General features: G+C 46.1%; 1 protein-coding gene across 1 annotated transcript; it reads right to left on the bottom strand.

The window, feature by feature from the left end:
- Positions 1 to 627: 627 nt before the first annotated feature.
- Positions 628 to 11,851, bottom strand: TCHP (trichoplein keratin filament binding). Its single transcript, XM_054006370.1, has 12 exons — positions 11,477 to 11,851; positions 10,794 to 11,004; positions 9,872 to 9,928; positions 8,725 to 8,793; positions 6,386 to 6,559; positions 5,276 to 5,388; positions 4,866 to 4,932; positions 4,368 to 4,540; positions 3,251 to 3,332; positions 2,796 to 2,981; positions 2,289 to 2,432; positions 628 to 1,409 (listed from the first exon to the last, which is right to left on the bottom strand). The coding sequence occupies exons 1-12, from the start codon at positions 11,665 to 11,667 to the stop codon at positions 1,377 to 1,379; spliced, it is 1,500 nt and encodes a 499-aa protein (XP_053862345.1). The 5' UTR covers positions 11,668 to 11,851; the 3' UTR covers positions 628 to 1,376.
- Positions 11,852 to 12,370: the final 519 nt, after the last annotated feature.

The raw sequence follows: 12,370 nt of genomic DNA, 5'->3' as shown, positions 1-12,370 counted from the left end.
CTAACCATCTCTTTCCCTGGGCTTTATCGAACTACAGCCCCACCTCACTCCATGTCCTGTGTACTTACCAAGCCTGAGAACCTAACACCCAAACCAGGGATTTCACACTGGTTCCTAACATGGTAGTGGGGTCAAAACATCTAACCTAACATTGTTTTGTTTATAGCTATGTTATAGCACATGAAAACTCAACTGGCCCTCCTAGTGCAGTTGAGTAGATTAGTAGGAAGAGGTAGGTTGAAGCAACAGCCACACCCCACTCCTGTACAGGCTGAAGCTCTGAGTCTAATAGCAGAGACGAGCTGTAATGGCACTGAAGAGCTCTGAACCTCTTTACAAAGATACAGTTCAGGGGAGGGGGGGAGAATCACTTCTTGGTTTAGCATCCTCTTCTAGTCTGGGAAGAAGGGTGAGCTAGCTTTTTTTTTTTTTTTTTTTTTTTTTTTTTTTATTAATTAAAGAAAAGCCCCACTTTCAAAGAACTAGGAGTGTCTAATTTCAAGCCAGTGCCCTCCATTGTTAAGGCCAGTACTGCATTCTTCAGTAGATAACTGGTCACAAGCACATCCAAGGCAGGGATCTCTTTTTGAAAATGAGATCGTGTGAGAACTTCAAATAGAGTAAATCTAAAACAGACAGGTAAATCTTTATTGAAGTCTTTAGAGTCCTAGAGCCTAAATGAAACTTCTGTCAAGAATTGACACACTGTAGCACTACAATTCTCACCAACACTGTTTTACAACGCATGGGGATAAGGAAGTACAGGAGGGAGTTCTGAGCAAACATTACTTAGGGTTAATATAAAAAGCATGACACTAAAGAAACCCTTTCCGCTATAAACAGCAACGGTCAGTGGTTTAGTATCATTGATTCAACGAGGTTGCGTTAATCAAGAATACATGCAGCTATTTTAAAGCTTTCTGTATATTTACTCTTCCATCACTCTTTTTCCTGGTTGATGTGTAGTTGGAGAGTCGACTTTGCCTTACATGCTACATCGTGTCACTTCACAGCTTCTAAACACTGGAAGCAGCTGGAACGGTGTAGAGCCGTCTCCACAATTAGGATAGTATTTTCAAGTAAAGCTCCATTGGCCTACCTCTGCTGCTACTGCATTCAAGGGAAATTTGACCTTGACTTCAATGGGAGAATTTGGCTGAATGCTTTTGAAAACTTCGACCTTCATTTGCACTGAGCACATCTCCATCAGCTTCAGGAACTATTCCTGACAATTTCATGACAATAGCACCTTGATTCTTGGTTTTGAAATATTCCACAACAGCCTGATCTTTTTTAAGAGGCACATAGCCTGCAACATTGAGTCCTTCATACTGATGCTATGATGCTCACACCTCAGAACTTAAGGGCAACCCTTCTCAGGTCCAAGCTGTTTTTGGACGACCACGGGGCTGGAAGAAAGTCAATAGCAAGAAGTACCATAAGAAATTAAACTCCCAGGCACGTAATACTCAAGGTGCTGACCCCTTAGTGGACAAGCTGCAGCTGGTAGTTCTGGTTTATATATGTTCTATTAACAGCCAAGACAACACCCTTCATGAAAAGCCATCAGTGACTTGCATAGTCACTTCTCCAAAGAAAATCAGAGTGCCAAGCAATGAGAGGGTGTCAAAGGTTACCATCACTGCTGGTAAAGGGATAAGAATGAAGCCACTCGGCCTAGGACAGGTTTTTTTCTGGGCATGTAAGAAACTTTCCAAAACCAGGTTGTCAAATGCAGCACTCCTGCTGCCAGAATACTAACGGGCTCCTGCTTCTTTTGCAGCTTTTTTTGGATTCTTGGGCAGAGAAGGAGATGTTGGGAGCAGCTCTCTGAATCACCTGGTGATAGCCACACCCTAGTGCCTGGACTGAGAACTAGGGATATACTTTGAGGCAATTGTGAAAGATCTTGCTTTAAAAGACTCATAAAATGACTATCTGCAAAAGACAGGAAACGGGCAATGCCTGAGACAACACCACAGCAATCTGAACCTTCCAGGGACAGTGGGAGATCCATTAGAAATGGCAGTGGGGGAGAGGCAGTGAACTTACTCTGCCAGCAGTCCCTGCCCCTGAGCAATGACAGAACAGAGCATTTTTAGGTGTGAAACCTTTGCCCACCTCAGGAGCAGCTCTGACTTTTCCTGATGAAAAGGAACTGTGCTCAGAGGCAATTGCTGGTTACTCTCTGCTGCATGCTGACCTCCACTGTCAAACACCATGAACTAGCTGGGGGTGGAAAGTTAGCGTGGGCAACATGCATGATTTCATTGGGTCCTGCTCCTTACCTTACTGGGATAGCCCCGCTCAGTCATGCGCTTGGCCTCTTGCCGCACTAACTCCTCACAGTGCTGCTCTGCCAGCCTTGCTTCCTCCTCCTCCTCTTTCTGGCGCTGTAACTCTTCCTGCTCTTGCCGGCGACGCTCTGTAAGCTGAGTATTTTTAAAGATAAGCCATTAAAGTGAGATCACAGGCAGAGACCCAAACTAAACAAAGAGGGGGAAGGTCAGGACTCAAGAGGCTTGAATCAGTGTCAGATCCGTCTTAGTTAATTGGATACTTTAGTATGGGGGTGGGAGGTTACCTGACTAAGTACCAGTTACAGCTGCTGGCGCATGTACTCTACCTTTGCTAGCAAAATTGGGAAAGTTTCCGAGAATCTTGTTCTGACACTAAGGAATTGAAGAGCATTTTTCCATGCACTAAAAATCTAGCAAAAATGGGTAAACAAAGGAGATTTGCTAACAGCATCCTAATGACCTGGGGTGCAAGTTTGATGAAGACCTGGGCTCTACCTGGGACTCCAGCTCTTGTTTGCGAGCGGTTTTTAGTTCCTCTTCTTCCTCTCTCTCTCGACGAGTTAGCTCTTTTGCCTCCTCAAGCTCTCTAATCAGTTGTTCCCGGTATTTTACACATTCCTCCTGGGCATGTCGATTTAGCTCCATCTTCTCTTGGATCTGACACAGTCTGCCTGCAAGGACCTGTTTGGAGTCAGACGGGGGATGAAGGGAAGAAATAGGGTAAATAGAAAGAAAGGGGCCGGACTCAGAAACCAAACTAAGCAGATCTTTATCTAGACAGTTAAACCGGGTCTCAGAAAATACACTGGGCCAGCAGAAAAGCCCATCCCCCAGCACAGCGCTAACCAGCATGCCTTACTGAGCCGCTACTATGTATTCTATATAAATATACACCAGTGTGAAAGTCCCTCTTTCAGCCAGCAGAGTAATCGCTGTAGAGAAGGCACCACCTCATTCATCAGTCTGTCTCTGGCCTTCCTCTCTCTCTCCCATTCTTCTTCTCTTTTTTCCCACACTTGTTTAGCTTCTTCCCTAAAGGAGAGAGAGAGAGTTGATCTCCAGCATTATTGTTTGCAATAACGAGAGACAGGAACAGAGAAGCCTTCAATACATTATTTCCTGCAGCCTCTCTAGTTTACATGTGTATGCAGAGAACCGCAGGAAAGCAATTTGTCTGTTATAAACCTTATGCTCAGGAGTGCTCCTGCCTCCGATAGGGATGGGAAACCAGGGCCCTGGCAGAACATTTAGTTTGCAAAGCTTCTCTTCCCCAACAGCATGTCTAGCAAGGAAAGTTCCTGTGCGGCCTGACTTGTCTGGACATGAAGTATCATACCGATGCCTCTAGCTTTCACTGAGCCAAATTCTGCTCCCACTCACCCCCCATGGAAACTTTTTGTAGTCAGTGGGGTTACAGTGGATTCTCTTTCAACTTCCATCTCTCTTGAGAAACAAAGGAAACAACACACAACTTTAGAAGTCATACGTAGGCCCCAAAGCCCATTGGCTGGATGATCAAATGCTGGTTTTAAGTTCTTGTCAGAAAAGTCTGACTAGAATCATGATGTGGATGGGCAAGGATTGGACTTGTTCACGGTTGCCAATCCATTACTTCTAAAAATAGTTGCTCCCTGTTTATTAACTCTAGTACTAGTTGCAGCAAGAGAAAGACGGACTGTGGAATCACTCCCATCAAGGAGAAGGAACCAGAAGGTCTTGATGCTTTTCAGCCAAAAGAACTGTGTCCTTTCACCTTAATATCCTTGTGTTACCTCCACATTGTGACTGGATGGCTAAACCATTCAACATAAAAGATGGAAAGTAGAAAAGGACCTAAAACCCACCCCTACTTCTGTTACACAGGACTCTGTGTAATCAGCCTTTCCTTCTAAAACTGCAAGACTAACTAGGAAGCCAGGAAGAAGATGGCTTCTATTTGTCCCTTCCTCACCTGTGTGTATCAACAAAGTAACATTTACAGAGTTCTACCAACCTAGAAGAGAGGATGTTCTTAAAGGGAATCATTCATCACATTTAAACTCTCTCCAGCCAGCATGTCAGACTCACCTAAAAATGGTCTCCAGTTCTGCCTCTCGTGCCTTTTCTAAGTGGAGCTGCTCCTCAATTACATGCTTCATCCAGGCAGCATCTGCAGCAGCCCGCTCCCGTCTAGCAGAGTGGAGGCGTTGATCCTCATCTTCCTTCTCTAGAAGGGCTAATAGTATTTGCCTGTCCATCTCCTAGAGAAAAGCCAGAAAAGTCAGTCACTCACACACACACACACACACACCAGGTTTTCAAACCAGGCCGCAAGTAAATTCTCAATGTGCACAATCATGCTAATGTCAAGACTGATCACAGACTGGAAGCTCATAACATATCCTCAGCACTACTCCTAATTTCCTCTTGCCCTAATGCCACCAGAGGGAGATGGAAGGAGCTTGGTATGGCTCTGGACAGACAAGAGATACGCAAACAAAGTAATCAACATGTAGAAACAGCAGTTTTTAGTGCAAGATGACTGTACTACATAAAATAGTTAAGTGATCTCTGGTCTTGGCTTACCAGCTCCTGTTGTATCTGCTGTGCACGTCTCTTTAGTTGGGCATTATACTGATGTCTCAAAAAGCGACTAGGAAAAAAAAAAAGAGAGGATACAAAACCAGACTAGCTCCAAAGTCCCATGTTCTCTTTTAGCAACATTCAGAAAAGCGAACCATGACTAGTACCATCTATAAGCATTGGTGCGGGTGTGTGGAAACCATTCTTACTGCGTTAGTGCAATTTTTTTTCTATGTCTATTTAAAGTGCTAGCCCATCCACTGCTCTGGATTTTCCAGACATACAATATTAAGTAATTAACATATACAGCTCACAGTGACACGGACAATATCCCCATATACAGTAAGTGGTACCATGGACACAGGAATGGCTTTTTCCCAGCACCCACAGCACTGAACTATACCATATCATACCCAAGCTCCAACTTTTTCCTGCATGCTTCCATTTGCTTCCTCTCTTCTTCCAGCTCCTCCAGCTCCCATTGCTGTTTTAGTAAATTCTCTTGCTCTTTCTTCAGTTTTGTTGCCTGTTATAAAAGGAATAGCATTTCAGGGAGCTAAGGCCTCCAACTTCCCCATCCATTCTCAGATCCTTTATAGTTGTTGCAGGAGGGCAAAAGCAGCACAGAGAACCAGTTACACAGCACAATCTTTTATTTTCCCATCAACACTGGAGTAGCATCTGCAATTCTCTTTATCCAGCACTACCATTAGAACAGGGTAAGTTCTTCAGGATGTACTTTCCAATACAACAACCATGCCCACTGAAGCAGCTTCTGACTCAATGACTCGTTGGTCCTCGTTGACAGAGCAGAAGCCCTAAAGCCTGATCCTGAGAGTTCCGGTGGGAAATAAGGAGAAGGGAAGAAGATAAAATCCTCCCTGACCTGGAAGTGTTCTCAGGTATTGGCAGCTAGCAGCATGAAGCACTTTGAGACAAATTCCTTCCAGCAGGAGGCTGGCCCCCCACCTCAGAAGTGAAGCTCTGTACCGGTGATTGTGGCAGGTTTTACTGCCAGCAGTGGGATGAGTTCTAAGAAGAACTAGACTCCTTTTTGGGTATGGTCAATATCCCACACTAATCTCACTCTTGCCTTAATGTGTTAGAATATTGGAGACATAACTAGGAACTCCTGTTGGAAAAAAGCCTTCAGGCTGCAAGCTACCATGCTTGGTGAGGGTTTCTAAAACAACCCTCCTTTCTCTGAGGCAACAGATGCAATTGCGGTGCTCAAGTAGTTAAGGAGGAACACATGAAGGCCCAGGGTTAAATCTCACTGAAAAGTACCAACACGCAGGTAGAAAATAAGCCATTGTTAGCAGAAGCCACGTCATATCCAATTAGAACGACTGGCCCTGCTGCTTCACCTCAGTGTTGAGAAACAAATTCAGCCAGAATCATAACATTGGCCTGACCTCTCCCTTCTAGGATTCCAGAACAAACTCACTGCTCTGGTATCTCCCACCTGGACTGGAGGCTATCAAGTGCACTCTGCTTCAGATGAGGGGAAACTAAATGGTTACCTCCATCTCCCGGAACTTCAGTTCTTCCATTTGTTGCAGTAACACCTCAGCTCGTTTCTTCTCTTCCAGCCGCCTCTTTTCTTCCTCTTGTTTCATTCTTTCCAGTGCTTCCCTTCGGGCAAGTTCATATTCATTTTCATACCGTCTTTTTTCTTCTCTTTCAGTTGCTTCTTGCTGATTGAGCCCAAACAAAACATTTAACATAATAACTGTAATTCAATATCAAATCACATGTATTTCAACTAATCGGGCGTTTTATATATACAAATATTCTAACATTTTAAAAGCCTGATTTTCAAACATGCAGGGCACCCAGTGAGCCCCTGGATTCCAACTGGAAATGAAGGTACTCAACATTTTTTTAAATTAGTTCAAAGCCTTACGCACCTCTAAAGGGATCAAAGAGACAATGCTGAAATGGAGCCCTCTATTTGAAATAATGTTTATATCTGTGTGATGCTGACAGACCAGGTGCCAACTCATGCTAAGGCCCCTAGGCTTCACTGAATACTGACAAATACATAGATGGAAACCAGTCTGGCTCACCTGCGTGTTACTATTGTTAATATAGACAGAGTTATAAGAATGTGTTTAGACTTTATGAAATGCTTGTAGGATGCTGCATGTATTCAGCTTATGTTGGTACCTCATGTTAGAAGGTAATATTAAAGTGTGTGCTCTGTAATTATAAAAGGGTTTGCTCTACAACTGTAAATCCCCAGCCTGTAGAGAAGCATTAACAAGTGTGAAATACTAATATACCGCAAGAGGTGTCATCTCCTGCCCAACAAAAGACCTGTAGATGCCAGACAATCCACTGGACATCAGTGGACAAAAGTCTTTGTTGATTGCTCCCCATGAAGAGGAGACATGCAATAGTTTGAATAAAAATCCACGTCAAGAAAAAATTGTTATCCCTAGGCTGGTTGGACTTCAGGGAGACGCAACACTTCACAGTATAAGCACGAGATCCCCAGCTGTTTAGCTGGGTAAGCCCTAAAGGACATATAGAACCTGCACATTACATCAGTGTCTATTACTTTTTGGAACCTAAGATTATAACTCATTTGTGTGTGCGTTTACCTAATAACTCTTATTTCCTTTTCTCAGTTAGTAAACCTTTAGTTTATTATAGGATTGGCTACAAGCATTGTCTTTGGTGAGAAACCTAAGGTACAAATGACCTGGGGTGACTGGGAGTAACCTGAATATTATTGTGATTTTTTTGGTGTAAAGGTCCATCTATCATATGGCAAGATAAACCAGAGTGCCCCAAGGGACTGTCTGTGACTCCATGTTAAGGCTGTTCTAGTGCCTGAGGAGTTCACACTTGATACTTGGTTGGTGAAATTTAATTATAGAACATACAAACAAGGGCACAAATTCCAAATTGGCTGTAACTGTCTGCCCTGTAGTTGGCACCCTGTCCGTGAGCCACTCCAGGAAGCTTGACAATCTGTACTTTCACTGTAACATAGCCATCTGCTGTGGGCTGCCCTCAGACTAACCGAAGAGTTAGATAAGACCTTGCTTATTTCAATATCTGAAACTGTTAAGTTTGACAAAGTTTAGTTTGTGGTGTAGGAACAAGTTCTTGAAGATGTGCTCACATGGGTACTGCATTTAGGTCTCTTAGGTTGGAACAGTGCCCTTGGTGCCACAACAAATCATGCAATTTATTTAGTCTACTAAGCAATGCCGCTGATTTTATATTACCAGGAAAACAAACCAGAAATAGAGCCAGAAAGGAGATTGATATACTTGCCTGACAGAGAAGATGAGGCAGAATTAAATTGCAAGATCCCATCTTCATATAAAACAGTGAGGCACCACTATACATTCACTCACAACTGAGCAGAAGAGTATTTGGCAGTCCCTGCCACCTCTGACAACACTAATATCTATGCACAGGAGGTGGAAGGCTTGTAAGTCTCTACAGAAAGCAAGGTTTCCCAGCGGGAGGTCAGATAAAATGAGCATTCCTCTCCCCCACCCAAAAAAACCCTAAATAGTATCTGCTCTTACAGTTCAGCACTCCTCCCACAGCTAAGAGGTACCAGTATGACTTAGAGTGGTGATTCTCAAACTGTGGGTCGGGACCCCAAATTGGGTTGCAAATCCATTCTAATGGGATTGTCATGGCTAGCATTAGACTTGCTGGGGCCCAGAGCCCAAGCCCCACCGCCTGGGGCCAAAGCCCAAGCCCTGGGTGGCGGGGCTCAGGCTACAGCCCCCCCCCCCCCCCCCCTCCTGAGGTCATATCGTAATTTTTGTTGTCAGAAGGGGATCACGGTGCAATGAAGTTTGAGAAACCCCGGCTTAGAGCAATCCTGGCATACCTGCTTCTTTTCTGTGAGCTGATCGCCCCAAACGTCTATCACATGCTTCTTGTGGAGCTCTGACTCAATCTGAAGAAGGGAACATAGAGATCATCAGAAAATCAAGTGGTGCAGTCCAGTCTCCCATTCTGTACTATGTCATATGAAACAGGCTCTAAAACTATGATGTGGATTGCCATAGGTCTGCAGACAGGGAGAAATAACTAGCTAGTAAACATTGCATTCCCAGGCAACTGTCTGTTCTGGGGTAGCCCACAGTGCAGCAGCAGAATCCCCTGAGCTTGGCTATATCAGGGAGATTCTCAGCCTTCAGAAGAGGAGACTAGATGACCACCTGTCTCAGGTGAGATGCTGGTGAACCTCTTTGGCCAAGGAAGGTTAGATAGGACTCTGTGGAGCCTACTGATACACCCCTACCTAAGCCATAGAGGTCACTGCTAAGGACAACAGAGGTCACTGCAGCCTGGAACACTGAGCAGCAGAATTCCTTCCAGCAGATTTGCCCACCACCCCAGAAGTGAGCCTTTATACTAGTGGTTGTGGCGTGTTTTACAGCCAGCAGTGGGATGCTCTTTCTGCCAAGAGCAATTGGTACAGCCTTCCTCAGCCCCTGCTAGCCCTAGGACTCACATAGCAATTCCAATCACAGGACTAGTTGGGAATAATCACAAATGTTAAAGAATATAGCAATAAGCAGGCAGAATGGAGGACCAGCAGAACAAAAGCTAAGAAAGCACTTTAGTGGTACAGGATACAATTTTCAAAAGCATCTAAGTCCCTTAAGAAGTTCTGTCCCATTGACTTCCAAAGGGACTTAGATGCTTTTGAAAATTGTATCCGCTAAGCCTATAGTACAAGGCAAGAGCCAAGTATCTGAGAATCTTGCTGTCTCTCTAGTTTCTTGCACTGGCACCAACCTCACCTCACAAGGAGGTGCTTCTACTTTAGTGATTGCATTTGAGGGTCTGCAGTCAGTGGAATAAAGAGGTTTCTGATTATTTGGAAGAGCGCATGCCTCTGGAGTGATGATACAGAACTCTTACGTAGTTGAACCATTTTTCTTGGCTTGACATCTGTTACTTCATTTTAAAAAATCTAAAACCTGATTTAGTACACTCAGAACATTAGTGAAGTGAGTAATTATCACCTCTCGGAGTTTGGTATTGTTCTTCTTCCAGTGTTCATACAGCAGCTCTTCAGCAACCTATCAACAAAACATGAGTCAGATCGCATCAGAGTAGATCAAATTTTAACAGATATTACAATCTCCCAAAACATCTGTTAAGTATGATCAGGGTTGGGAAATACAGCACTAGACAATCCCCCCAGACAGCTAGTGAATACATCTTTGGAATGTTACCAGATCCATTTTTTTTTAAATGGATTAAAAAACACTCAGTTTAAATCAAAGGGACTGGCCATCCCATCAGCATGTCAGGAACATATACTATTGTAACTATATGGGGAGAGGGGAATTATTCTTATTAAGGCTTAATCCTCCAATAAGAGGCTAAACCCCAGAATTTTTAGACATATTACTGGATAGAATTATATGGCATCTCTCCTCCAGGGGGCTCTCCAAATGCTTTGCAAACTGTCTATTTAAGGATTGACTCACCCACCAGTGACATGCAGCCAATTCATGGTTTCAGTTTGGCAGCCACCCATGGAAGTAGCAACAGGAGGGAAAGTGAAGAATGACTTCCCCAGTTAAAACTGCTACAGCAATATAAACTAGGCTGAATATAATTAGTCAGGATCTCAAAGATAGCACCCCAGCTCTTACAGAAAGTGCTGAGGGATCTTCAATAGCAAGAAGAAGTCACGACTAGTTCTTCCTCTCATGTTGTTTGACACTCAGTTAACCAAGGCCAAAACAGGTATTTAGAAATCACGAGTTCCCTTTCCTGCAGGACACAGAATGAGGCAGACACAGGGGACACTTATTTCTCTAATCAAGTTTTAAATCAAAGAGAGACTTACCCTCGGCCCCAGGTGTGAGAGGGACAGAAGGGCACCCCAGCTCAGCCTACACATACACACACCTCAGACCACTTCTCACAAGTTACCTTTTTCCGACGCTCTTCTCTAGCAGATTTCAAATCTTCACTTCTCTCTCTGATCTTGTTCAGCTCGGACTCCTCGTTCAGTCTCAGCTCCCTGAGTTCTGCTGTTAGCAATTCTCGCTCCTCGTACAAAAGTTTCCTAAGTTGTTCTCGTCTGTGCTCCAAGCTGATTTTTTTCTCCTCTTTCATTTTCTCACAGTGATATGCATTCATGCTACCCAAGACACACAACGGAAGAGAGGATTAAGCATCCTGCTAGCCCAGAGTAAGAGCGTCTGGGAAACACAGGACACACGGCAGTGGGGCCCTGTGTCAGTCGAATGACACAGACCACTGGCTGTTCCAAAAACCTTCTCAGTTGACCAGACTAAGAACAAAACTGGACCTGCCAGTGTCCGCTGCCTCCCATACCAGGGCATGCCCCAAGTCCTTCTGCCCTCGTTACGGGCACGATGGAGATGCCCCAAGGACTAATCCCAGAGGCCCTAGAACAGCGGTTCTCAAACTTTTGTACCGGTGACCCCTTTCACACAGCAGCCTCTGAGTGCGCCCCCCCCCTTAACATTTAAAAACACTGTTTAATATCTTTAACCCCATTAGAAACGCTGGAGGCAAGGCGGGCTTTGGGGTGGAGGCTGGCAGCTCGCGACCCCCACGCTGAGACCCCCCGGCCGGCGGAGTCTCACCTCTGCTGATAGGAGCGGCGCGAGCTCCACTGGCTCTGTTTGGAGCTGCAGACCCCGGACTGTTTGAAATAGCGGCTGTTCCGCTCCCACTGCTGCCGCCAACGGGCCTCCTGGTCGCGCTGCCGCACGATCTGCTTCTCCAGCGCTCTGCTCCGGCTGGGCCAGCAGGCGGGCAGCGTAGGCAGCGCCATCGGCCCGGCCCCGCGGCGCCGCCTCCGAGGGTCGGCCCGGGCAGGCCCCGCTCGTGCCCCCGGGCGAGATGCAGCCACCGGCTGCGGGGCCCGAGGCGCTGCTGGGCTGCCCCCGCGGGGCGGCACCGGGTGAAGGGAGCACTCCCTCCGAGCGGCGCCCGCCGGGCAAACAGTAACGGCTTCAGCACTTCCGGCCTCCGCCGCGCAGCACCATGGCAACGCTTCCGGGCGGGGCTACGGGCTCCTTCGAGGGACACACGGTCCCTGAGCGCCCAATGAGCCGAGACCCCGCCCTCTCCGCTCCAGTCCCTGCTGTGCGCGCGGGCAGTGTCCCCAGCTGACCCGTGCAAACCGCCTCCACCAGTCTGTGCACGCACACATTCCCACTCACATCCTCCGTGCTGCTCACACGTTTGCACGCACACATCCCCACTCAGACCCTCTGTGCTCACACACGTTTGCACGCACACATCCCCACTCAGACCCTCTGTGCTCACACACGTTTGCACGCACACATTCCCACTCAGACCCTCTGTGCTCACACGTTTGCACGCATACATTCCCACTCAGACCCTCTGTGCTCACACACGTTTGCACGCACACATCCCCAGTCAGACCCTCTGTGCTCACACACGTTTGCACGCACACATTCCCACTCAGACCCTCTGTGCTCACACGTTTGCACGCACACATTCCCACTCAG

Source organism: Malaclemys terrapin, chromosome 16, assembly GCF_027887155.1.
Source record: "Malaclemys terrapin pileata isolate rMalTer1 chromosome 16, rMalTer1.hap1, whole genome shotgun sequence".
Lineage (NCBI taxonomy): Eukaryota > Metazoa > Chordata > Testudines > Emydidae > Malaclemys > Malaclemys terrapin.
Note: the sequence above shows the minus strand (reverse complement) of the source record. Positions and strands in the feature narration are given on the sequence as shown.

Coding starts and splice junctions, on each gene's coding strand:
- TCHP (XM_054006370.1), bottom strand. CDS start 11,667: ATGGCGCTGCCTACGCTGCCCGCCTGCTGGCCCAGCCGGAGCAGAGCG. Junction 4,933..5,275: donor AGGAAAAAGTTGGAGCTTGG/GTATGATATGGT, acceptor TTTTTTTCCTAG/TCGCTTTTTGAGACATCAGT. Junction 2,982..3,250: donor GAGACAGACTGATGAATGAG/GTGGTGCCTTCT, acceptor GACTCCAAACAG/GTCCTTGCAGGCAGACTGTG.